The 27,269-nt window shown below is 46.7% G+C and overlaps 1 protein-coding gene across 2 annotated transcripts; it reads left to right on the top strand.

Annotated features, from left to right (window-relative positions):
• On the top strand, positions 1–26,919 carry LOC127058411 (uncharacterized). Of its 2 annotated transcripts, XM_050968459.1 has the most exons (3): positions 19–89; positions 16,570–17,005; positions 17,496–18,279. In XM_050968459.1, the coding sequence occupies exons 2-3, from the start codon at positions 16,982–16,984 to the stop codon at positions 18,210–18,212; spliced, it is 741 nt and encodes a 246-aa protein (XP_050824416.1). In that variant the 5' UTR covers positions 19–89; positions 16,570–16,981; the 3' UTR covers positions 18,213–18,279. The 2 variants fall into 2 exon arrangements, 1 of the variants encoding a protein (XP_050824416.1); XR_007776354.1 differs by lacking the exons at positions 16,570–17,005; positions 17,496–18,279 and adding an exon at positions 26,367–26,919 and having other exon boundaries at positions 1–89.
• The last annotated feature ends 350 nt before the right edge of the window (positions 26,920–27,269 follow it).

Genomic DNA, 27,269 nt, shown 5'->3' with positions numbered 1-27,269 from the left:
TGTTAATCAGATCAGCTTGCTGAGACCAGCTGCTGCCAGTTCCCTCCGTTCTGAGCTCTGGTGTGTCCACCCTGCTCTATGGAAGATGGGTAAGTGGGGTGCAGAAGCAGGGGGGAGGGGGACACCCTGACATTAGCCCCCCTTTTCCTTGCCTCTCCCCCCGCACAGCAAGCAGGAATCTCGGGGAGCAGCTCCGAGGCAGAGGGCAGGAGCAGCACATGGCAGTAGGGGGAGGGACAGCTGAACTGCTGGCAATTGATAGCCTTCTGGGTGGCTACAGCACAGGGAACTTAGGGGAGCGGGGAGCTGATGGGGGCTGCCAGTCCACCTTGGTTCCAAGCCTCCACCAGCTAGCTCCAACAGGCTGCTCTTTGTGCAAGCGGTAGACAAAACAGGCGGCTGCTAAACAACATTAGAAGGGAGCATTGCGCAACTTTAAATGAGCATGTTCCCTACTTGATCAGCAACGTAACAATGTTAACTGGGATGACTTTAAGTGAGGAGTTACTGTATAGTATACAGTAATAAATGAAACTTATATAACTAACAGTTACACTGCCACCATTTACCCCACCCCAGAATGTACACTCCTCTGGTTTTCAGAGTCCTAGACATTTGCTGCATGGGCACGCTTGAAGATCTGCAGCTGGAGACAATACTCCATTGGTTCTGCGTATCAGTCCAGCCAAGGCAACAATCTGCACAACCCCTCTGACGACTGGAGCTGGCTGCACCAAATGTCAGCAGCTCTGGGTCCTGGTTCGGTGGGCAGATCACTCTGCCTCTCTTCAGACTCAGTCTCTCTGCTGTGCCCCTTTCCTTGCAAGTACTTTCCCAAACAAGAGTGGGGTTACTCACAGTTCCTTCACTGCAGGCTCATCCCAGTCAGCTCTAGGCACAGCAACGGTCTCTGCTCTGACCCCAGTGAAGCCACCAGCAGCCTCTGAGGCTCCCCTGCTCAATCAAAGCCCCTGCAGGCTCTCAGCAGCAGCTCCTAGTGTGGACTGAGCTCCACAGCAGCAATCTCACTCCCTTTCCCAAAATGGAATCCATGGCCTGCTCTCCCTGCATGAGGAAGTCTCTCCCTCTTTTTCAAGGCATCATGGGAGTTATAGTCTCTAAGGCTAGATTGCAGCACACAGGCTTTTCCCCTGGAACACTCCCAATAAAGTTCAGAGGCCCCTCTAGTAAAGGGTACCTGTATAACACTGACAGACCCCAGTCGCTGGCAGGAAGGATAGAACAAGAGATCTCTGGAGCTTAGTGCATGAGCCTCTACTGCATGAGCTAAAAGCCAACTGGCTCTTAGCTAAGGCAGTAGAGCAGACTCATTTAACGATCTCTCACTCTGTGTGGTCTCGGTGCCACTAGATGGGCCAAAACACCATACCCAGGAGGCGTGTGGGTTACTCATACTGTGCACTGTGACTAGATTGCTGGGAAACTGTTAGTAGAGTCGACCAATGTGCGTGGAACTTGCAACTCTGCCCTGGCTGGATCTCATTCAAGGAGCCATCAGAGCTAAGTTAGGGCCCAGACTAATGTCTCCAACTCCCAGAGTGAACAAAGATCCTTTCCAACACACACAATCAATTCCTGCAGAAATTGCAGACAGCCCGGAGAGGTGTTGCGCTGGAGGAGCCTGGCTCCCTTAGCGCACTCCTGCCCCTTCCTATGACATTGCCTTGGCCATGCCAGGGTAGAAGTGGCACTGCTTGTTTTCCATTTGCTTTGCATGAGAACACCAGCCAGAGGTCATTTTCCTGTGGCTTTTGTGAGTTTTCCTGCTAGCCAAGTGCTGCAATGGGAACAATGGACAGTAACTGGTGGAGATGAGGCTTATTTCATTTCTGTGGTCGAAGGGCGAGGGGATGAGAAAAGGAGATGCTCTGGTCAATTATTATCAGGGCAGCTGTGCTAACACCTCTTGAAAAATTCTTTTCCCTTGTTAGCCTCTTTTGGGCTGTAGAAACCGCTACAGATTGTTCTGTAGTTTTCCCCTTCCCCTGCTGCAGCTGGCCAGGTCTGCTTTGCACTTGCTGATCTCGCTAGTGGATCTGCCCCCAGAGTCTGGCAATTACAAGCTGGTCCAGACAGACAGCTCCCCAGTATGCCATTTTCCAGCCGTGGGTGAGGGTGAGCCATCAGACAGCTCCTCCCCAAGTTCTGAATTACACTCACCGCGCTGTTGGATCTGGAAACCTGTCCCTCCCACGCTCTGGGTGACTCCCTTTCCTTTCCTCATTATTTCCCTCAGTGCAAGGTTGGTAACTTTGGAGCTCAGATGGGCTGGAGCATGTTGCTATACTCAAAGGGACATGAGCAACTTGAAATGCTGTTAGAATCAAATTGTTTAAAAGTTGTTTCAGGCCCAACAACTGTCCCTGCCAAATAGTTATAGTTTTACAATCATATTATCCTTCTTTGAAATGTATTTTTTCTTCCCCATTTTTGTTTGAAGCCCCAATCAAACAGGGGAAGCAGTGAAACTGACCAGATACAAATTGCTGTCAAGTGCACTAAGTAAACAAGCTGAAAGCATGGAAGAAAGAAAGCATTGTTCTAATCAAAGGCTGTTAGATCTTGTGGCTCCAGCATAGATCATTGATATTTATGTGCATTTATATCGCACTCATCACTGCAGAACAGTCTGCTCCTGCCTCCCAGGCAAGAGCAAGTCTTGTTTATAAAACAGTCAAGCTACAGGTTGCAGTATGATGCTTAAATACATTTGCAGGATAAACAAAGCTTAAGAGAATTCTGGGTTCAGGGGCCATTAGAAAGCACTGCAGCCTTTTATCTCATCTGTGTTTCAATCTTTTTCAACTCCAGGTGAGTGCATGCAAGGGTGTTTCAGTTTTATTCCTTTCATTTTCTCCAGAGTTCCCTGACATGCAGGGATGCTAATATTCAGATTTGAGCAGGAGGAAGAATTTTACTGAATATGTAGAAACAGTACAGTATACTTTGGTAAAGGGAGGAGATCTGTAGATTTTGTGATAGAACACTGGAAATCAGCAAGTGTGGTCTACTATATTTAGAAATGCAGATTTCTTGCCAAATATTCTATGACATTTTTAGAAGGCTTTCTTATTTATTATTCAAACCGCATCCAAAGTCTGCTAGACACTTTATTTACAAACAAAACAGACACAGTCCCTACCCTGGAGAGCTTAGAATCCAATAGATGTGATGCAGTGGGTGAAAGCAATGAATAGTGGGGTAGAAGCATAGTGAAGGGAGAAAGGTTTACAGTATACAAAGTTGCTCGGTTACTTAGGTGTGTTATAGGCACTTCTTGGTGGTTCTGTATACGGTGTGCGCCTATCTATGTATACGCACACATGCATAGCATATGGTATATTTTTAACATTGTGATATTAAAGTGACACTACCAATTTGAAAATCACACTATTGGCTGAAAGTGCTGGGTGAGATTCCTTGCACCGAAGAACTTACAATCTAAATAGACAAGGCAGACCCAGGGTGAGAGAAGCTGTAGAACGAACTGGCAGAATGAATAAAGTGATGACAAACTGTTAATCTCTCTAATTTTTTAATGAAGCACTTTATAGGAAAATAACACATATCTCCTAATATTTTATTGCTTTTCTGTTTGTACTTTGAAATTTAACTCTGAAGCTTTTGGGGATGGTGTGCCAGTCAGATGACTAGATCAGCTATACATTCATAATCTTATCTCCTTGGCAAAATCATAAACTCCTTCCTCAGGTTGGACTCTGTCATTTCTGAGGCAAAACTTCAATACATATTGATTCAAGGCTTCAGGATTTGACTTTCACACCCTTTTAGATCTACCTCAATCTAGAGCATTTAATCTTTTCCCTAGTGAGCATCTGGTAAATGTTTACAGTCCCATTCATCCATCCAGGCATTTCTAGTATGCCATCCCCACAGTGTTTGAGCACTTGCACACTTCCATGAAGCAAGCTGATGGTCAATATCTCCCTATGACCAAGTCAGTCTTTTTCCATCATGCCTGGAGTGTGTGCTGTGTACAAGAAAGTGTTTTCCTGCCATGATTAGGGTAGCTATGTGGGGAAAGCTAATGTAGAGAGGAAGGTCTTACATTTCATTCTGCGGAAAGAGAGCTCTATAGGCAGTCTAGTATCTGGTGGAATGGAGTTCCACAGCCACGTTCCAGCTGCCAAGGATACTGAATTCCAAGCCCTTGTAACTCTCTCTCTCACCCAGCTGTGACCCCAGGAGCTACCATGGTAGATCAAGATGACAGAGACAGGGCCCAGACTAATGAGGGCCTCATGACATGGGGCAGGTCTTTAAATCGGATGCAGTATTGGAGAGGGATGCAGGACTGGAGTACTGGGACAATATTGTTAAGAAAAGAGACTGTATCGTCTGGAGCTTATTCATGGGTGGCACTTTCATCACGAGGTCTAGCAGGTTGCAATGGAAGTGCAACACACTGTATGGAAGATCCCTCAGCAGGCTTTACGTCACTGGGCCCCAGCTAGTTGCTGACAACTCCTACTGGAACACTCCCACCCCACCCCATCCCACATCCTATGCCTTCTCCCACTGACACCCAGCCAGATCTGAAACCACTGTACCCTGAGCCTGCTGTGATACATCATTCACCAGGCACAGAGGAGTAGAACAGAACAAAGGACTGTCTGACCCATGGGGAGTGAAGCACTACTTATCAGCCTTCTTGGGAGGACAAACAGCAACCTGTATGAAGCAGAGCCAGTCACAGAGGCCCCTATGCTCCTATCTCCAGAGATACTCCCTACCATTCTTAAGGGGAGGGAAGCTGGAGGACAGCCACTTGCTGATTGCTGTGTATGTGAATCTCCAGGGGTTTGCATTTTCATAGGAAAGGAAGCCCCCAGTCAGGGCCTCTTCTTGTACTGCCTGCATGAGGCCCCTGAGACCTGCAGCTGTTAAATGTTTGATTTAGCTGAGCTGATTAAGACCCCTGAAGTCGCTCTAGAAGCCTTATGGAAGTTGTAAGGCTGTGGGTTTTCTCTTTCGATGTGTGCTGGTAAAGAAGGAACACCCAAAGAAAACAGTTACTGTGCAGTCTTTGTTTACTCTTTCCTGCAATTACATGTTTCAGTTGCAGCACAGTTATCTTAGGAAGCAAGATGAGTTCATGTGAACTGGTCAAAGGCTGTAAACAGAGACTTGATGACGAAAGTGCAGGCTATTACACTCTGCTCAGTGAAACCCTATTATATTTGTGTCAGAAACTGTTCTCCCTTAGCGTACAATGAATAGAGCAAGGATCCTGCACTCCCACTGATATCTGCAGACTAATATAATTCCTTAACTTTTAAATAGCATCTGTTCTCAGCACAAGCCTGCTTAGTGACATTACTGTCTCGCAGACATTTGTACTGTTATGGAAGGTTTGACTGTTACTAGCTGGGCTTGGGGAAATGGCTGGCCTGATTTCCCATTCCTCAGGACCGAGGCCACAATTTCCCCCCTTTCATCCTCTGAAATGCAGGTGACAAGAAGGTTTTGAAATGAGAGCAGATCAAAGAGGATATATGCAGATATGAAGTGCACATTAGGGGTGAATAGACAGTGTTGGCCTGAAGTTTCTATTGGAAATAGTGTATTCTTCACTTCCTGTCCTAAACTGTTGTCATGCTGCAGTGCACTATTAAACAGCTTCGTTTCTGTGTTTCACCCCAGAGGTGAATGCATTTCACTGATGATGGATGAAGTCATTCCTCTAAAGTATATATATTTGTAAAGTGCTCTAGAATCCTTTGAAAAACAATGCTGGTGCAATTAATATTATTAGCTGCTGGGCTGTACCACTTTAAGGCTAACTCAAGGGGGAGAAAACATTCTTAGTTTTAATAAAATAAACGTATTTCACCAGCTATTCTAATCTCCTATTTAAATGATTTTTAATAAAAATATATGGTGTCCAGTGGGTCTCCTTGACTGTATTATAAAGTATCTTCACAGTTCATCTGGGACACATCTTTTCTTCACAAATCTGTGGCCAGAACAGTGAATTTTTTATTAATCTCCTCTCAATGCAATGATTTACTCTTGGGGTACTGTGTGGATTTATACTTAGTTCTGCAGGTTTACGGGTGCTCCTCTCTTATATTCCACTTGGTTTCTCACTGCGGACAGATATCCCGCAATTTTCTGCATGAGTACTTGAGACACCCCTGTCATAACATTTCTTCCCAGATCTGGACCTTAGTGTCCAAAATATGGGTGTTAGCATGAAAACCTCCAAGCTTAGTTACCAGCTTGGACCTGGTATCGCTGCCACCAGCTAGGAATTATACAGTGCCTAGCTCACTGTGGTCTCCCCAAAATCTTCCCTGGGGGACCCCCAGACTCAGATGCCTTGAGTCTTACAACAAAGGGAAATAACCCCCTCCCCTTGTTTCCTTGTTACTTCCTCCCAGGCTCCCCTCCCTGGACGACCCTAGGAGATTCCCTGCTTCCAGTCCTGGAAACACAAGTACCGAGAGATCTAATCTCTCTTCCCCCTCACCCAGACGGTATGCAAAGTCAGGCTTAGTAAATCTAACACAAAGAGATTTTCCCCCTGACTTCTTCCTCCCACCAATTCCCTGGTGAGCTGCAGACTCAGTTCCCTGGAGTCTCCACTAAAGATAAACTCCAACAGGTCTTAAAAAGAAAGCTTTATATAAAAAAGAAAGAAAAAGACATTAAAAATAGTCTCTGTATTAAGGTGACAATATACAGGGTCAATTGCTTAAGAAAAAAGTGAATAAACAGCCTTATTCCAAAAGAATACAATTTAAAACATTCCAGCAACATGTAAATACAAAAAAACAATATAAACCTATTGTCTTACTATCCTTGTACTTACAACTTGGAAACAGAAGATTAGAAAGCCAGGAGATAGAAAGATCACTCTCTGAGACGAGAAAAAGAACAGACCAAGAACAAAGGACTCACACCCAAAACTTCCCTCCACCCAGATTTGAAAAAGTCTTGTTTCCTGATTGGTCCTCTGGTCAGGTGTTTCACGTTATTGTTGTTACCCCTTTACAGGTAAAAGAACATTAACCCTTAGCTATCTGTTTATGACACGCCCCCCAAATCACAGACAGTGGGAAACGTCACTGGCGGTGATTTCTTCCTAGAACTTTTGAAGAAACAGATGAATACAACACATACACGTTTACATATACTACTAAGTATGTAAACTACAAGACTTTTACATATGACAGACAATCTTTTAACCGGTGTATTCTGGGAAACTCTCACGAGAGAGTGCATCAGCTACTTTGTTAGAAGCTCCTGAGATGTGCTGAATTTCAAAATCAAAATCTTGGAGAGCTAAACTCCAACGAAGAAGTTTCTTGTTGTTCCCCTTGGCAGTATGAAGCCACTTTAGCGCAGCATGGTCAGTTTGTAGCTGGAACCGCCGTCCCCAAACATATGAGCGTAGCTTTTCCAGGGCGTACACAATGGCATAGCATTCCTTTTCACTGACTGACCAGTGACTTTCCCTCTCAGACAGTTTCTTGCTGAGAAACACGACAGGATGGAAGTTGTGATCCGTTGCTTCCTGCATGAGAACTGCTCCTATACCATGCTCAGATGCATCTGTGGTTACTAGGAATGGCTTGTCAAAGTCCGGGGTCCTTTGCACCGGGTCAGACATGAGCATCGCCTTAAGTTGAGTAAAGGCCTTCTGACACTTATCAGTCCACTTAACTGTAGTTGGCTGGGTCTTTTTGGTCAGGTCGGTCAGTGGGGCAGCGATTTGGCTGTAGTGTGGTACAAATCGCCTGTAATACCCGGCCAAGCCTAAGAAGGATTGGACCTGTTTCTTTGACTTCGGGATAGGCCACTTTTGGATAGCATCCACCTTGGCCTGTAAGGGGTTTATGATTCCTCGACCCACCTGGTGTCCCAGGTAAGTCACTCTGTTTTGGCCTATTTGACACTTTTTGGCCTTAACAGTTAGTCCGGCCTGCCTGATGCGCTCAAAGACCTTTTCCAGGTGTAGTAGGTGTTCGGGCCAGGAGTCTGAAAAAATGGCCACATCATCGAGGTAGGCAACTGCATATTCTCCCAGTCCTGCTAGTAGACCATCTACCAGCCTCTGGAAAGTGGCGGGTGCATTTCGAAGCCCGAAAGGAAAGACATTACATTCATACACCCCCGCATGGGTGACGAATGCTGACCTTTCCTCGGCAGGTTCGTCTAGCGGTACTTGCCAGTACCCCTTGGTTAAGTCTATTGTAGAGATGAACTGGGCACGTCCCAACTTTTCCAATAGCTCATCGGTGCGTGGCATTGGATAGTTGTCTGGACGAGTTACCGCATTTAGCTTACGGTAGTCCATGCAAAAGCGTATTTCCCCATCTGGTTTGGGTACCAGAACCACTGGAGATGCCCATGCACTGGTAGATGAGCGGACTATACCCATCTGTAGCATGTTCTGGATCTCCCGTTCTATAGCAGCTTGGGCGTGAGGAGACACCCGGTAGGGTGGGGTTCTAATGGGATGAGCATTACCTGTGTCAATGGAGTGGTATGCCCGTTCAGTCCGTCCTGGGGTGGCTGAGAACAATGGGGTGAAGCTAGTGCACAGCTCCTTGATTTGTCGCCGCTGCAGACGTTCCAGGGTGGTTGAGAGGTTCACCTCTTCCATGCCATCATCTTTTTTCCCTTCGTCGTAGACACCTTCAGGCCACTCAGCATCATCTCCCTGGACTGTAAACTGACAAACCTGTAAGTCTCTGGAATAGAAAAGCTTGAGAGAATTAACATGGTACACTCTGGGCTTTAGTGAGGAATTGGGAAATGCTATGAGGTAGTTCACAGTTCCCAGGCGCTCTTGGACCGTGCATGGCCCTTCCCATGATGCTTCCATCTTAAGGGCCTGTTGCGCCTTCAAGACCATAATCTGATTTCCTACCTTGAAGGAACGTTCTCTGGTATGTTTGTCATACCAGGCCTTTTGCTCTTCCTGAGCATCCTTTAGGTTTTCTTTAGCAAGGGCTAAAGAGTGTCGGAGGGTGCTTTCTAGGTTGCTTACAAAGTCCAGAATGTTAGTTCCTGGAGAAGGCGTAAACCCCTCCCATTGCTGCTTCACCAGCTGTAATGGCCCCTTAACCTCGTGGCCATACACAAGTTCAAATGGTGAAAACCCTAACCTGGGATGTGGTACAGCCATGTAGGCAAACAGCAACTGCTGCAACACTAGGTCCCAATTATTGGAGTGTTCGTTGACGAATTTATGTATCATGGCCCCCAAAGTTCCATTAAACCTTTCCACCAGGCCATTGGTTTGATGGTGGTACGGGGTGGCAACCAAGTGGTTCACCCCATGAGTTTCCCACAGTTTTTGCATGGTCCCTGCCAGGAAATTAGATCCTGAATCTGTAAGGATGTCAGAGGGCCAACCTACCCTGGCAAAAATGTCTGTTAGGGCCTGACACACAGCGTTAGCGCTGGTGTTGCCTAGAGCTACTGCTTCCGGCCATCGGGCAGCAAAGTCCACGAAAGTCAGTACGTACTGCTTTCCTCTGGGCGTCTTTTTTGGGAAAAGACTCAGAATATCCACAGCTACTCACTGAAATGGGACCTCAATTATGGGGAGTGGCTGGAGAGGGGCCTTGACCTGGTCTTGGGGTTTTCCCACTCTTTGGCATACCTCACAAGACCGGACATACTTGGCAACGTCCTTGCCCATCCCCTCCCAGTGGAAGGACTTCCCCCATCTGTCTTTGGTTCTGTTCACCCCAGCATGGCCACTGGGATGATCATGGGCTAAGCTTAAGAGCTCCCCCCGGTACTTAGTTGGAACCACCAACTGTTTTTGCGGCTGCCATTCTTCGCGGTGTCCACCAGAAAGAATCTCCTTGTATAAAAGTCCTTGGTCTATAACAAACCGGGATCAGTGAGAAGAGCTGAGAGGCAGTGGGGTGCTCTGTGCCAATGCCCAAGCTTTCTGAAGGCTGTCATCTGCTTCCTGCTCAGTCTGGAACTGTTCCCTTGAGGCTGGGGTCACCAGTTCTTCCTCAGACTGTGGACTTGGGCTTGGTCCCTCTGGAAGCGATGTAGGTGATGGGGTTGTTTCCGTTGCTGGTAAACTGCTCTCCGCTGGTGCACCTGAGGGTATTTCAGGCTCTGGCTGAGCCTTTTGGGTATGGCTGTCTGTTGCTTCTGCCAGTTTTGGCTCGCTGGCACTCTCTGGCGTTGAGTTTGAAGATGTGGTTGCAATTGCTGGTGCTGGTTGCTGTTCCAGTTCCGGGCCTGGGACTGGAGGTGCTGTGGCTGTTTCAGTGGTTGGCATGGAATCCGGGTCCACTACCTCTGTCTGGGTCTCTGGTAACACAGACGGGGCCTCTGTGGATGGCTTAGGAACAGGAATGGGTCTGGAAGCTTGCCTGGTTTGGCTACGTGTAACCATTCCCACTCTTGGCCCGCTTCACCTGGTTGGCCAAGTCTTCCCCCAGTAGCATGGGGATGGAATAATTGTCATAGACTGCAAAAGTCCACATTCCTGACCAGCCTTTGTACTGGACAGGCAGTTTAGCTGTAGGCAAGTCTACAGCTTGTGGCATGAAGGGGTAAATTGTCACTTGGTCCTTTGGGTGGATGAATTTGGGGTCTACGAAGGATTGGTGGATAGCTGACACTTGTGCCCCCGTGTCTCTCCACGCAGTAAACTTCTTTCCACCCACTCTCAAATTTTCCCTTCGCTCCAAGGGTATTTGAGAGGCATCTGGGCCTGGGGATCTTTGGTGTGATGGTGGTGTAACGACTTGCACTCGGTTTGGGTTCTTTGGGCAGTTGGCCTTTATATGTCCCAGTTCATTACACTTAAAGCATCTTCCAGCTGACTGGTCACTGGGTCGAGGTGAGTTACTGGAGACTGGTAAGGTGGAAGAATAGGGTGTCTGTGGCTTTCCTTGGATTGTAGGTGGAGTCTTTGGTTGCCCTCGGTTGTAGGGTTTATTGTCGGTGTGCCCTCTGGGGTATTCATTCCCCTTGACAGTAGCTTTCTTGCTTTCTGCCACTTCCATCCATCTGGCTCCAATCTCCCCCGCCTCGGTGAGATTTTTGGGTTTTCCATCTTGTATGTACCGTGTTATGTCCTCAGGAACACCATCCAAGAACTGTTCCATTTGTACGAGGAGGTGCAGTTCGTCTATGGATTTAACATTGGTTCCTGATATCCAGGCCTCATAATTCTTTCCAACGTAGTAGGCGTGTTTGGGAAATGACACATCTGGTTTCCACTTTTGGGTCCTGAAACGCCGACGGGCATGATCCGGGGTTATCCCCATTCTGTATCTGGCCTTGGTTTGAAACAGTTTATAATCGTTCATTCGGTCCTTTGGCATTTCAGCCGCCACCTCTGTAAAAGGTCCACTGAGCTGTGGCCTCAATTCTACCATGTACTGGTCTTCAGGGATGCTGTACCCAAGACAGGCTCTTTCAAAATTTTCTAAGAAGGCCTCGGTGTCATCACCTGCCTTGTAGGTGGGAAATTTCCTGTGCTGTGGAACAATCATTGGCTCAGGGTTGTTAGGATGGGCTGTGTTTTGTTGCTTAGCCTTTTCTAATTCCATGGCCTGTTGGTGGGTCTCCCTCTGGAGTTCTATCTGCCTTCTGTAGGCTGCCTCTTCTTCTTCTTGTTTCCCTCTGTGGGCCGCCTCTTTGGCTGCTTGTTCTCTTTTGTAGGCTGCCAGTTTGATGTTTTCTTCCCTTTCTTTCAGCTCCACCTCTTTTTCTCTTTTTTCCAGTTGTCGCCTGTGGTCTGCTTCTTTGATTTGTTCCTCTGCCTCCCCTTTTTCCTTGGAAGTCATGGTTCCTGTTTTCTTGTATTGGGGTGCCCTCTGGTGTTTATTGTCTGAACTGCAGGCTCTCTGTTGTCCCCTGGGGTTTGCCTAGCAACAGTGCCTTTTTTTCTTTCTTCCTCTAGCTAATCTTTTAAACGTAAAGTAAACCAGAAAAACCACTTTATTTGCATGTGTATTGTGCTGGGTACTTGACTCTCAATCGGAGTGCTATTGTATACAAAAGACCCTTTGTCACAGCTTAATGGTTCCTTGCTTAATATGCAAGCCAAAAACTGCAAGAGAGAGCAGAAAAAAAATTCTCTCTGGCTCCTTTTAAAATCAAACCCTCTCTGCTTAAAAGCCCCTAGCAGAGAAAAGAAAAATATAATATTCCTACTGGCTTCTGGATTCTATCTTTCCCAAAACGCTGCACACCATGTCATAACATTTCTTCCCAGATCTGGACCTTAGCGTCCAAAATATGGGTGTTAGCATGAAAACCTCCAAGCTTAGTTACCAGCTTGGACCTGGTATCGCTGCCACCAGCTAGGAATTATACAATGCCTAGCTCACTGTGGTCTCCCCAAAACCTTCCCTGGGGGACCCCCAGACTCAGATGCCTTGAGTCTTACAACAAAGGGAAATAACCCCCTCCCCTTGTTTCCTTGTTACTTCCTCCCAGGCTCCCCTCCCTGGACGACCCTAGGAGATTCCCTGCTTCCAGTCCTGGAAACACAAGTACCGAGAGATCTAATCTCTCTTCCCCCTCACCCAGACGGTATGCAAAGTCAGGCTTAGTAAATCTAACACAAAGAGATTTTCCCCCTGACTTCTTCCTCCCACCAATTCCCTGGTGAGCTGCAGACTCAGTTCCCTGGAGTCCCCACTAAAGATAAACTCCAACAGGTCTTAAAAAAAAAGCTTTATATAAAAAAGAAAGAAAAAGACATTAAAAATAGTCTCTGTATTAAGGTGACAATATACAGGGTCAATTGCTTAAGAAAAAAGTGAATAAACAGCCTTATTCCAAAAGAATACAATTTAACACATTCCAGCAACTACACACATGTAAATACAAAAAAACAATATAAACCTATTATCTTACCATCTTTGTACTTACAACTTGGAAACAGAAGATTAGAAAGCCAGGAGATAGAAAGATCACTCTCTGAGACGAGAAAAAGAACAGACCAAGAACAAAGGACTCACACCCAAACTTCCCTCCACCCAGATTTGAAAAAGTCTTGTTTCCTGATTGGTCCTCTGGTCAGGTGTTTCAGGTTACTGTTGTTACCCCTTTACAGGTAAAAGAACATTAACCCTTAGCTATCTGTTTATGACAACCCCCTTTTCTGAATTGTGCACCACAATCTGGAAAAGAGCACCCTTCCACCCACCTGCTTTGGGCTACCAGACAGAGCACTGAGAAGTCTACATGAAAAGCCATCTAACCTCTCTGGGTCCTAAGCCATTGAGCATCCTAGTGTTCTGAAAATGAGAGGATCTCCTCAGTGCCGTAAGTGACTGGCCATAGGATAAACCTTTCACCTCCAGTTTACCAGTTGGAGAGAAAGAATGGCCTTGTGATTAGGGTTGCCAATTTTGGTTGGACGTATTCCTGGCGTTTTCATCACATGATATAAACTTTAATTCAAGATTAATCTTTATTTTCTGGAGACTCCAGGGTAATCCTAGAGGATTGGCAATCCTACTTCAGATAAACATGCTGGCTTCACACTCAGACCATCTGTGTTCAATTCCCAACTCTGCTGTAGGCTCCATGTGACCTGGGGCCAGTCCCTTTGGCCCAGGTCCTTGAAGATATCTAGGTGCCTAGCTCCCTTTGATTTCAGTGGGCATTAAACAGCTAAATACCTTTGGAAACAGAAGCATTAAGGTCCATATCTTCAAACTGCAAAGCCTTCCTTGGTCTGCTTACAATGTAAGCTCTTCAGTGCAGGGCCTATTTCTTGATGCACATCTGCATAGTGCCTAACACGGTGAGGCCCTGATTTCAGTTGGGGTCTCTCAAGGTATGTCTACACAGCAATTAAACACCTGTGGCTGGCCTGGGTCAGCTGATTCAGGATCACAGGGCTCAGGCTGCAGGCCTGTAAATCTGCAGTATAGATGTTTGGGTTGGAGATGAAGCTTGGGCTCTGGGACCCTGCAGGGTAGGGAGGGCAGAGCCTGGGCACCAGCCCAAGCCCAAATGTCCACACTGCAATGTTTAGCCCTGCAGCCCAAGCTCAGCTAACCATGGCCAGCTGCAGCCATGACACGGGTCTTTTATTTCAGTGTAGATGTACCCTAGGTGCTACCACACAAACAATTACTAATAACTGTTCATATGGGCCTGGGTTGATAGTGAATGAAAGTCCTTGCTCCTGGGTGAAATGATCTGGTGGATCTCAGCCAATTCCTAGTGGACACATGTTCATGTCACAATTGGCACTAGTTGGTAGCCCCAGCAGATGGGTCATGGAGAACACACCATCTTCTCCCTTTCCCAAGGTTAGGATGAGTCACATTGGTGATGAGTGACATAGGGCGAGCTTGCTGCTTCGTTAAACTTACTTACAATTTTGTAAGACTTCACAGTACAAGAGGGGGGAGAAAAATGAAAAGTAGGAGAGAGGAAGCTAAAAAGATCGGCTAAAACACTTTCCACGGCTCCTTTGATTAAAATCATCTCAACCTCTAACAGGGATGGAATAAAGGAGAGCAGACCAGCTGCGCATCTCTGTCTCCATTTTCTCTCACTGGATTTCCTGGAAAAGCTACCATTAAATTAATCATTACCCAATTACCCAAGGCCTTTGTGTGGTAACATTTTAGTCTTGTGTAAACTACTTACCAGACAACTTTGGTGAGAGGAGACCAGGAGGTAAAAGACATGCTTTGTTGACTTCCCCCCATGATTAGATCTTTTGCTGGTGCTGCTGTCATGACTGGGCTCCTTTAACTGATCACTGTGGGAATCATCAAAGGAGAGTGATTTATGGAGGATGGGGGAAAGGTCTCTGTTATAGCTTTTGTGGCTGCACATAAATTGCCAGTGCAGGGCCAGTTCGCAGCTGCTCAGTGATTCCTTTTCTTTTTCTGGAGGTTGGTTTCTTGTGCCCCAGAATCTAAGCTTTCATTCAAATACAAAAATTAACTCTCTAGCTCTTAACGGTTTGCAACCTCCCCCCCCCCAAAAAAAACCCCCCAAACCAAACTAAATGTAAATTGATATAATAATAATTAATACCTAGGTCTTTAGTACTTTTCATCTGCAATTATACATATATTCAGCTACAAGAAGTCTAGAAAATAGCTTTGAGATGTGCTGAACTGCACCTAGTTTGGTCAATGGGTGTTAACACTGGAGCCTCCTGATGTCAGTTAAAATGTCAATGGTGCTAACTATTTCACTGCTGATCAAAGCACACAAGAAAGGAGAGAGGCAATCATATCAGGAAGAGCTCTGCATTCTACTATGCATGGCAGCAGAGCCTCACTCAGGAATAGCCAAGCTCACTGGGCCAAGTGGACCATTCAAGCCCAGGAAGGGAGAGCCAAGCCAACAAGACCAATTAGCAGCCTTATGATCATATTTACAACAGCTGCACAAATTTATTTTGGCATCTCAAGTGGCAGAGCTTGGTTTGTGGGTGCACAACCAAGTCCTCCCCTCCTCCCCCCGCATTCTACCCTTGCTTGGAACAAATGCACAATGGATACTAATAGACTAAAGGATGTTCATTGTACTCTAACCCTATCTTCCCCATGTATTAGCCATTCTACCTTACACAGCCTGTTCAGAGAATGCTGCCAAGCCTGCAACCACATAATACCTGCAAATGCTAGTGTGATGTTAGCTGCTTACAGTCTACTATTAGTTAGTATGCGGTATAAATGGCTTTGTTCCGCCAAACTCTGCAGTGATAACTTTAGGCTCCCAGGGAATCAAGACACAAACACATCAGTGCTAAACACATTATATATCACTTACCCCTGTGTGTAACTGAGTCCTCACCCTTCCTTAACCCTGGCAGCACAGTGTTTGGAACAGGTCCCATGCTAGATCTTGGGCTTTGCTGCTGGGGTGGCCCAATGAAATAGTTTCACTAGTGCTCCACATTCGCTTGGCCCGTGCCTCTTTGTGCCACATCTGAAAAACTAAACAGGCTTGGTCTATTCTTTGATGGAAGACCTCTAAGGAAACGCAGGTGCTACGTGCAGTCGTGTTTGTGACTCATTAGCTGGTGTTCTTCCCTCTGAATCAGAACCAAGTCAATTCCCCAGCCTGCTGTTAGAGGGCATTGTGCTGTGGAGAGACCATCTTTCTGATGATGAAACAAAAAAACTGATGTCCTAACTGCTTGGGGTTATGTTAACGTACTTTCCCAAGAGTAGGCTGTTAATCTCAGTGCTCTGGCTAGATTTCAATCTGCGTGGTTACATTCTGCCTGCGTAGATTGTCCCGACAGTTTCAATTGGATACAGCAGGGGTTCTCGTGTGTTTTTCCATAGCGTGCACACATCTCACTAGAGAGACTTTCTCATGGACGACTCCCTTCTCATATGTGATTGTGCGCACCATCTCCCCCACCCTCTATAATCTCAGACCATCCCAGTGATGACTACAACAATTAGTTATACGATACAGTGTCACTCTGATTATTCCATGGATTCTAGCGTCTTTGAATGCAGTGATTGTTTTGTTCATTTTGATTAAAGTTAAGCATGTTACCTGTCCCCCCTCCCCTGGCCTCTACTCTTTTTCTCTCAGCAGGAGATATGGAAGGGAGCCAACACCATGTGTCCAGCCAGCTGTCCGAGGATCATGGGTGGTCCATGGACTAGACAAACTGTGGGACATGGGCTTCTTTTTGATTTCCTGCCTGTAGTGGTGGTGTGTGCGGACACATACCAACTGCAATTCACACCCGGGGGGAATGAACGGAGTCTACAGTTTGCACAGCTTTTTCAGATCCTCCAGCACAAATGTTGTCAGGTGGTGCCCAATAGGAAATGTACCTGCTGTATAACTCGTGATGATTTTAATAATGTAGTGTCTGTATCCCCTAAAGCTGGATTCTCTTCAACTACGTGGCACGTAGAGGAGCTGCTTCTATTTGCATGGTGACAGGGTTCTACTGAAGGTTTGGTTCAGAGTCACTAGCCCTACACTAGGACAGCTAATGGACATGTATGCAAGCCCTGAGGTATCTGAGCACTTCCAGATGATATTGATCTACTGAAATTGTTACTGTCTGTACATGTGTAACAAAATGAAACATTGTTTAATATAAAATATGTGTTCTTTAGCAGATGTTGGGGGGTTGAATACCCTGCCCTTCCCAAGGGAGAGGGGGTCTTGGCTACCTCATGGGGTTGAGAAACTGTGGCATGAGATAAAAGTCACTGACAAACTTCTGACCCTCCCCCAGATCCTGGCACACACATGGGAGGGCCCCTACCCTTATTCTCACCCACTCCATTTTACCACCTCCTCCTATTCCCTCATCCCTACCCCTATTATCCCCTTTGCATCAGGCCCAAACCCCTCTCCCCATCCTCTGCTTCCAACCCTCCTCTCCTCCCAGCAAGCATGCACATGTGTAATTTATTTTCAGAAATAGTTTGAGCTTCTTCTAAATTATCTGCTGTACTCAAATTACATTCTCCCACTCCCCCTTGAAAAAACCCTGTCAGAGACCTATTTTAGCATCATGTCTTGGAAGCCTCCCTGAGGACACCATCCGGGAGATCCTAGAGGACGCTGCCAAGATTGACACATCCCTGCTGGCGCCGTGGCAGAAGATTAACGCCCTCAACACTTTCCTAATCCCCCGCATCGCCTTCGTCTTGAGAGGTTCCGCCGTGGCAAAGGTGCCCCTCAACAAGGCAGACAACACCATCCGGCAGCTGGTTAAGCAGTGGCTGTCCCTGCCCCAGAGAGCCAGCAATGAGCTCATATACATTGCCCACAGGCACGGTGGTGCCAACGTCCCCAGCATGGGTGACCTCTGCGACATCACGGTCGTCACGCACGCCTTCCGCCTCCTGACGTGCCCGGACGCCACGGTAAAGAATGTCGCAGTGGCCGCCCTATGCACTGTCATCGAGAAGCGAATTGGCAGGCCTCCCTCCGGCCCAGATGTAGCCACTTTCCTGAGCGGCTCCCTGGACTGCAAATTCGCCCGGGACAGGGGCGACATCGCCTCGCTGTGGTCCCGCACCCGCAACGCCATGCGCTGGCTGGGAAAACGACTGGGCTGCCGCTGGGTATGGAGCGAGGAACGACAGGAGCTGGGAGTCCTGGTGCCGCGGATCGAGATGGAGGGCAACACCATCGTCAGCTCCAGAGCCAGAGGCCTGCTGGAGAAGTCACTGAAGGCCGCTGTCCATGGCTCTACGTGGACGCCTTGAGGAAAAAACCCGACCAGGGCAAGGCCTTTGAGGTCACCAGCAAGTGGGACTCCAGCAACCACTTTCTCCCCGCGGGTAGCTTCACCCTTTTCGCTGACTGGCGGTTCATACACCGCGCCCGACTGAACTGCATCCCGCTCAATGGAGCCGTCCACCACGGGAACCAGGACAAGCACTGCAGAAAGTGTGGGTACGCCCTGGAGACCTTGTCCCACGTCCTGTGCAGCTGCAAGCCCCACGCCAGAACCTGGCAGCTGCGCCACAACGCCGTCCACGACCGGCTGGCGAAGGCCATTGCCCCACACCTGGGTGAGATCACAGTCAACCGCACCATCCCTGACACCAACAGCCTGCTGCACCCGGACATCATCGTCACGGACGAGGAGCGGAAAAAGATCATCCTCATCGACGTGACGATCCCGTTCGAGAACAGGAACCCGGCCTTCCGCAAAGCCCGAGCCAGTAAACTCGAAAAATATGCCCCCTTGGCTGACACCCTGCGGGCAAAGGGCTATGAGGTTTACACCGACACCCTGATTGTCGGGGCGCTGGGTGCCTGGGACCCCTGTAATGAACGTGTACTTAGGGCCTGTGGGGTGGGCCGTCGCTATGCACGGCTCATGAGACGTTTGATGGTATCGGACACTATCCGGTGGTCTAGGGACATTTACACAGAGCACATCACCGGCCACCGCCAATACCAGCAGTGAGCCGGCGTGGCTTCATGCACCCACGAGGGGGAGGAGGCCTATAAACCCCCCCTACTGAACCATATCCCCTGTGCCCTAAACCCACCGAACTGGATTCCACCATGCGAGGGTCATCCTGTCCCCATTACCCAGCCCGCTTACTTATATCCATGAGTGCGTGTAACCCACTGTATGAGTGATGTACCCTCATTGCTTCCTTACTGCTTCTTGATCCCACCCACCGTACACCCCGCATTGGGGACCTTACAGACTGTATATGTTATGTGCTAACCAATTTCCAAATACCAGCATCCCCTGTACTCTGTATGTTACCCCCAATGACCAATAACTGATGCTTCAAACTCTTAGTATCATCTTTATTTAAATATTCTCTAATAAACTTTTAAATCTGCCCTGGCCAGCTGTAGGTCAGGGCCAATGGCTCCTGTACAGCACTATTAGCCAGCCTGGTTGTATGAAAACCTCCATGTTTGAAATCCTTTTAGCTGCTCAGTGAGGTATGTGCATGGTAGGCATGCATCCACTTAGCAAGCCAAACTCCTTTTTGAAAACCTTTTTTAATTTTGCTCCCTCAAGGGGTTAGTGGGTGTTATGCACTAGCTAGGGTAAATGTCAAGCGACTGAGCCCATTTAGAGCATGATCAAAGCCGTGGTTTGATCCTCAGGTCTGTGCAAAAAACTGTTGGTAGAACCTGTCAACTTTGAGAAACTCTGTTTTCCTCAGGGATCTGTGTCTTGGGAGCCCCTTGCTTAAATGACCCTAAATGTGGACCACTAACCCTGCCCTGCACCCTCATGAGACACATCACATTTCCAAGCAAAGTGGACTTTAGAGTACTTAGAAGAATTGACCTGTTAAACAGAACGGAGTTCTCAACTTAACTATAGCACAGCTAGTGATTCACTATAATTCAAAGCTGGATTTGTTTTCTGACACAGTGTTAATTAGCTTTCTTCTTTCACTCTGGTAATGAGCAGACATCTCCCCAAGGAAGACCTCTTGTATACATTGCCTATCATGAAATAGTGTGGGCTAAACCCAGATCTATTACTAAGAAGAAAACAAACCAAAAAGAACCTCTGTTTAAAAAAGAAAAAACCTTAATTGTGCAACATATAGAACCAAAAAGGCACAAACTAAAGGGTTTCTTTCCCTTGCAGTTCACCTTTCAACCAATTGATTATGGCAGCTGCTGTTTGCTGGGAATGAAGCTGTCTGGCCTCTAAGAGAAGACAGAGTTAACTATACAGATGTTTGGGATTATCGGCAGGGAAAAGACTATGGTCATCTTCTGAGCATTTGTCTTCACTGCGTGTGCCCCTAACTTGAGTCCTGTCCATACACAAACCCTCTTACCTAGAGTGTGTTGGTGCTTGCTTCTAAGTCACGTTGGCTGCCCCAAGAGGAGATTTAGGTTAACGCTTGAGTGAGTGCAACTTGTCAGCTATTAACACAACAACTCTGTAGCATGGATACAGGCTAGTGCCACTCAAGTGCTCCTAGTCTTCCAATGTCTTCCCACAATTCCCCCATGTGTCCAGAAAGGACAGACAGGTTCTCCCACAATTCACTGGGAAAGAGTTCATAGGGCAACTCAACTTATAGCAGCGTTAAGAACCATGGGATATGCCCCCAAGAAATCCTAATGCACACAAGCGAGTGCAGTCAGGAGCGGCTCTATGGTTTTTGCTGCCCCAAGCACAGGAGGCAGGCGGCTTTCGACGGAGCGCCTGCGGGAAGTCCGCTGGTCACGCGGATTTGGCAGCGCACCTGTGGAAGGTCTGCCAGTGCCGCACCATCGGCATCCCTGCCATCGAATTGCCGCTGAAGCCGTGGGACCAGTGGACCTCCCACAGGCGCACCGCCAAAAGCCACCTGCCTGCTGCCCTTACAGCGACCAGCAGGCTGCCCCCGGCACACGCTTTCTGCGCTCGTGCCTGGAGCCACCCCTGTGTGCAGTGTCCATGTGGCCACAGCAACTCCAGCTGCTCTCATGCAAGAGAGGCCAACTCAAGAGGAGTCACTGGAGAGTAGAGAATTTGAGTTAGCACTGCAATGAAGACAGCTGGTGACTGGTGAGGGCCAGGTGGCACAGAATGATCTAAGCAAGATGTCCCACTTACAAAATGGAAAAGATTGTGACAAGGAATTGGGGCCACATCACATGCTGAAACAGAGAAGGTGGGGATTAAGCATCTCCAGACTAAACTCTCTTCCTGTGAACAGGCGCACACACAGGGGTGTTCCTAGTCTGTATCAGTCCGTGCCTACCTGTGTTATACAGACAAAACTATACAGGATCTTTTCAGAGGGCAAGACAAAGATGCCACATTTATTATGATGATAATTTGATTTATGACCAATAACTAATATTTTAATCCTTATACACACACATTATACCTAATACCTATACATACACACACACACACACACACACACACATCCATCAGATGTTCTGCAGCTGCTGCATAGTTACCAGTCTTGGACTTAGCTTGAGTTCGTGGCTTGATTTTGCAGCTTGGGTTCATAGCTTGTGGCAGCTGACTGGCCAGGAAAGCCGGGCACAAGGACGAGCTGAGTCTCTGTTGGGCCTGCACCAATGCCCTTCCATGTTGGCTGCAGAATGTTACCCTCCAAAGTCTTCCATCTCACCCATCCTTTTTGTAGGCTTTAGTTTGAATCCAGAGTCTATAGGTCTTGCTGTGTCACTGCCTCTGGGTTTGGTGATTGATCACCCGTCAATTGCAGGCGTGACTGTCAGCCTCGGACCAGGCTTTGATCTTCCTTCTATTGTACCTTTTCTTTTTAGGATAGACTCTTCTTACTTTGTTAGGGCTCTTGTCTGCATCTTCAGCCAGTGGTGTTTGAACTCTATTTCATCAGGACAGGCTGGGGCTGGAGGTTGATTTCATCATCCATACATACCTCAGTCACACATCTAAACTAAACTAATAAGAGTACAGCAGGATTTGCAAAAATTAAGGTTGGAGGAAGCTTTTACAAAATGAAGTGATCGTTTTAAAATGGGGTTTGAATTACTATATGGCAAACAGTGAACAGAAGTTACAATGTAGGCAAGTGTAATAAACCGTGAACAGAAGTTACAATACTGAAACAGTGCAAGTCTCAGTGATTTAAGGGGGAATTGGACTGATAGTGAAACTTACAAAGGCAGCTGACTGAACAGCTATGGTTCTTAACAAGCATTTTTATTGTCAATTAGCCAGTTCTTGGGGTAACTGGTTTTATAAATGAAAGTTTTTTCATTCATAAAACTTTACTTATGAAGTTACATTAATAAAGTGAACAATTAAAAACAATTTCATTCATCAGTTCTACACCTGTCTGCATTTGTGTGCTTGCCTATGCAGACATTGGCGTGCAGAGAGGGCCTAAAATTATGTGCATGAAAATCACTTCTTCCTCTCTGACATAATGTCAAAGGAAGAGGCCGCCAATCTACATACTTTGTAGCTCTCTAACACCTTTCATCCAAGGATCTCAAAGTGCTACACAAACACTTTGCTTACATGATACACAATTGATCCATGAAGCTCATAGCCACAAGATATAATTGAGACCAAGAGTTTAACAGTATTTTTAAAATCATTAGACACACACATACATATCTATATCTATATCTGGATGAGAACATCCACAGTTACATTAGAGAGAACTGAACATAAGAGAAGGACCATAAACCCTCCTGCTTCATATTGACAGGGATTAGGAAGTATATTCCCCTCTCCCAGGATCATCTACTAAAGGGTTTTGATTGGTTGGTTGTTAGGGGGTTGGGCTTTTGTGGTTTTTTTTTTTGCATTTTCTGAAATAGTTGGCACTGGCCACCACCAGAAACAGGGAACCTGACTGGTCTGATTCACTATGGCAATTCCTCTTAATGATCTAAGGCAATGTTTCCCAAACTTGGGACGCCGCTTGTGTAGGGAAAGCCCTTGGCAGGCTGGGCCGGTTTGTTTACCTGCCACGTCCGCAGGTCCGGCCGATCGTGGCTCCCACTGGCCGCGGTTCTCTGCTCCAGGCTAATGGGAGCTGCTGGAAGTGGCGCAGGCCGAGGGTAAACAAACTGTCCTGGCCCACCAGGGTCTTTCCCTACACAAGCAACATCCCAAGTTTGGGAAACACTGATCTAAGAGTACATCTACTGGAGATGGAAAGTGTAAATTCCCACTCGAGAAGACATACCTGCGCTAGCTCTGATAGGGCTACCATGCCAAAAGTAGAAGCATAGCTGAAGCAGCATACTCAGGGCGGCTAAGCCCTCCTGCCGCTGCAGTTATACTTTTAGTTTAGCTCATTATGCTTAAGGAAAATGATTTTCCCAGTCACACAGTAAGAAAGAACCCAGGAATAGCACCCAGGTCTCCCAGGTTCCAGTCAGTGTTTTAGCCACAATATAATCTTTCCTGTCAGGTACTGCTCCATCTTACAGCACACTGCTGATACTGGCCCTGTCCTTGGTTCTACTTCATGCTACAGAACTGAATGCCCCTTTAAAAGGCAATCTATGAATATGCAGTACTGCTTGCAATTCAAACAGGTGTCCTCAGAGGTGAATATGAACTGATTATTAAAGCACTGAAATGCGAACCCACAGCAACATTAATAAACTTGCCTGAGAACAGATGGAGGAGGAGGAAAAGATCTGCCTACCTGCTCTAGACAGTTAGGCTCTGTTATATGTATGAAGACACAGAGACTTGCAGGGATGTCATTGGAAAGTGGAACACGATAGAGATCTTTAAAATACACATCACCATCAAATCAAATTTCTGATACTTCTACAGGAGTGTGATAAGGCTCTGGGAAGCAGTGGGTTAATTATGCATGCAAAGCGAGCTCCTGGGAAGGATGCTGAGAAGGAAGGTAGGCACTAAACAGCACGCTTCAGAGCAGAAGGGCAGCAGCATTCTCAACAAGCTGGCTAATCAAAATTACTAATCAGAAGTGAAATTAAAGCAATTACTGTGTTCTTCGTGTGTATACACCCTGCACAGCTCATAAAGGCTAATAGAGTGTGGTGCAGGGCCCTGACGGATGGGAAATTGCTGGTTAATCACTAGGGAATGGGTAATTTCCTAAGACAGCCGTCAGCTAATGACTTTAACACACTCTTCTGAACACGGTTTATACCAGCTGCAATTTTGTAGGAGCTGCTCAGTAAAGCTAAGCTGGTTTATGAAGTCATTGTTCCCAGCTTGCACCAGGTCAGTGGCCAGAACAAGCCTTTTATTTAAAGTAATATAAACAACAACAGTGCTGCTTAAATGAGGCCTCTCATGACATTGTTTCATGTGTGTGCCTTTTGAGAGGCAAGGTGAGTGAGGTAATAGCTTTTACTTTTACTAGACCAACTTCTGCTGGTGAGAGAGACAAGCTTTCACACCAGCTCTTCCTCAGGTCTGGGAAAGCTACTCCCTGGGTCACAGAAAAATGCAAGATGGAATGGATTGTTGAGCATACGTAGTTAGCACACGTTTTAAGGAGCCGTTCAAGGTAGAGGGGCCCGTTAACACCTCTGTAGTCATAGGACACAAAGAGGGTGTTAGTTGTACCACCTGTTTGTACAGATTGTTGTAATAAACCATAAATCTGAACCCACTAACCCCTGAAGAGCTCTAGGTAAGATCAAAAGCTTTTCTCACTCACCAACAGAAGCTGGTCCAATAAAAGATATCACCTCACCCACCTTGTCTCTCTAATATCCTTGGAACAACATGGCTACAACTACACATTTTACAGCACTGGGCAGATGGCCTTCTAAAGCAGGGGTCCCCAACGCAGTGCCCGGGGGCCGCCATGTTAGGATATAGATATTCAGGCCTGTCTGCAGAGGCCTATACTTTAAGAATTTAGGTGTATTCTTATCACTTAGCTAGTTATAGAGGTATAAAAGAAAGAATCAAAGATCACTGTCTGTCTGTGTAATGGCCTTCTCTTACTGTGACAGGCTAAGGCCTTCAGCTAAGATGTAGTTAAACAGCCATAAGCTGGGAAGCATATGGTCACATCCTCACACTCCAAAGTCACATTGAAATAAGATGCTATTGGGTTGTTAGGAATACAATCCTGTCCTGATATTCCTATCACCTCCAGAGAAAGGGTAGAGCCTAGAAGATGTAAAAGGAAACTTAGTTTGATAGCATCCTGTCTGGCAAGAACTCACTTATCAATAGACACGGTTGGAAAACCCTTATGTCTGTATAGATGTAGTTGTGAAATCCTCACTTCTGTATTGTTTTGTATGTTTATTTGCATGGTCTCTGGTTCTGTGATTGTTTCTGTCTGCTGTATAATTAATTTTGTAGGGTGTAAACCAATGAAGGTGGTGGAATATAATTGGTTACATAACCGTGTTACAATATATTGGGATTGGTTAGTTAAATTTCAGTAAAATGATTGGTTAAGGTATAACTAAGCAAAACTCAGGTTTTACTATATAGTCTGCAGTCAGGCCTTGGCTACACTGGCACTTTATAGCGCTGCAACTTTCGCGCTCAGGGGTGTGAAAAAACACCCCCCTGAGCACTGCAAGATACAGCGCTGTAAAGCCTCAGTGTAATCAGCGCTGCAAGCTACACCCGTAGAGGATGTGGTTTACGTGCAGTGCTGGGAGAGCTCTCTCCCAGTTCTGGCGCTGCGACCACACTCACACTTCAAAGCGCTGCCACGGCAGCGCTTTGAAATTTCAAGTGTAGCCATACCCTCAGTCAGGAAGTGGAGGTGGGGGGAAATGGGAACAGGGACCGGGGATGGGGGAATTAAAATCATGTCTTACTAAAGGGGAAAATGGGAACAGGAACGGGGACACAGGCAAGGCTCTGTGGTGTCAGATCTGGGAAGGGGGACACTAAGGAAGGAAACTGGAATCATGCTCACTGGCAGTTCACCCCAATAAACATTGAATTGTTTGCACCTTCGAACTTCGGGTATAGTTGCTCTCTGTTCATGCGAGAAGGACCAGGGAAGTGAGAGGGCGAAGGAATAAGCCCCCTAACACGCCATGGCGCCTGCTGGGGCATCTAAGTGCACCCACCTACTGGCCAGTGGCCAAGAAGCCTCCGAAATGCTGCCGACAAGTAGCGTCATCCAGAGGTCTCACCGCTGAAATACTGCCAAAAATCGGCGGCATTTCGGCAGCGATGCCTCTGATGATGCTACCTGTCGGCGACATTTCCGCAGTGACACCTATTGACATTGCCACTTGTTGGCAGAATTTCGGCAGATGCTTGTCTGCCGCCCTGGTCCTCCGTGGCTCGTTGTCTGGCGCCTGCCAGACAAAAAAGGTTGGGGACCACTGTGCTAAAGGGTACCCATAGCCCAGACCATGGTGGGATTCCATCCTGGGGGATCACCTGACACTTCCTAGAGTTTCCAGGGTAATCCAGGTTTGTGTTAATTCATTCTCTGGTTTCCCCACAGAGATTCATCAGGAGACCTAAGACTTGCCCTGAAGAACTCATTGAATTTAGGGGCTCTCTCCTCAAAGCCTCACCAGGGCCCTGTAACCAAGGAGCACTTGAAAGGATTGCTAAGCCACTAAAGGAGCATTTTTGGCTGAGCACTTTGTAGATTAACCTCAGGCTACCCTCCCCTTTGAACTCAATGTGTTGTATTTCCTTCTTGGGATCTGCTTTCTGCAGCAAACTTTAAATGGAATCAGGAATGCTTCTACCTTTGGGGAGGTTTGATCTAGAGCCCGGTAATGGAACTGGGATCTCTCAGGATCCACTGCCAGAATAGCAGGAGCAGGTAAAATGTATTTTGTTGTGGACGGGTTTGGTGGGTAGAAAAACCAGACTGTGTTCACTTGCAGGAAAACACTAAATCTCTCCTCAGTTTGTCATAAATAGAATTTCAGCAATGGAAAGCAAGTTTTTCTTTTCTTTTTAAAGAAATGTTTTAATATTTAAATTTAAGCTAGGGATAGAAAGAGATTTGGTGTCTATTCTAACAAGAGTTAATGTATTTTTATGTGGTTTAAGCAAGATTTGGTTTATTCTTTTAGTGGTAAAGATTATGTCTGAATTCTGTTTATATATATAATATATTATAATATATAAATATATATAATATTTGTTTGTTTGTTTAGTAGCATGGGAGAATCTGTCACTTTCAGGATTTAAGGTTTGTGGGTGGGAGTAAGATAAAAATGCAACAAACAATGTAGGAGCCAGTAGTGGTGGGAGTGGGTATTGTGGGGTGGAATGTGAGAGGGATTAAAAAATAGTCCTGCACAGGGCTCTAATTTGGTCCAAAACACATCAAACTGAAAATGTACAGCTAGCGAGTGGCTTCCCAGCGAGCAAGGGAACAAAGGAAGCC

The sequence above is a fragment of the Gopherus flavomarginatus genome, chromosome 9 (genome assembly GCF_025201925.1).
Source record: "Gopherus flavomarginatus isolate rGopFla2 chromosome 9, rGopFla2.mat.asm, whole genome shotgun sequence".
Lineage (NCBI taxonomy): Eukaryota > Metazoa > Chordata > Testudines > Testudinidae > Gopherus > Gopherus flavomarginatus.
The sequence above is the reverse complement of the archived record's forward strand: the minus strand, read 5'-3'. Positions and strand labels throughout refer to the sequence as shown.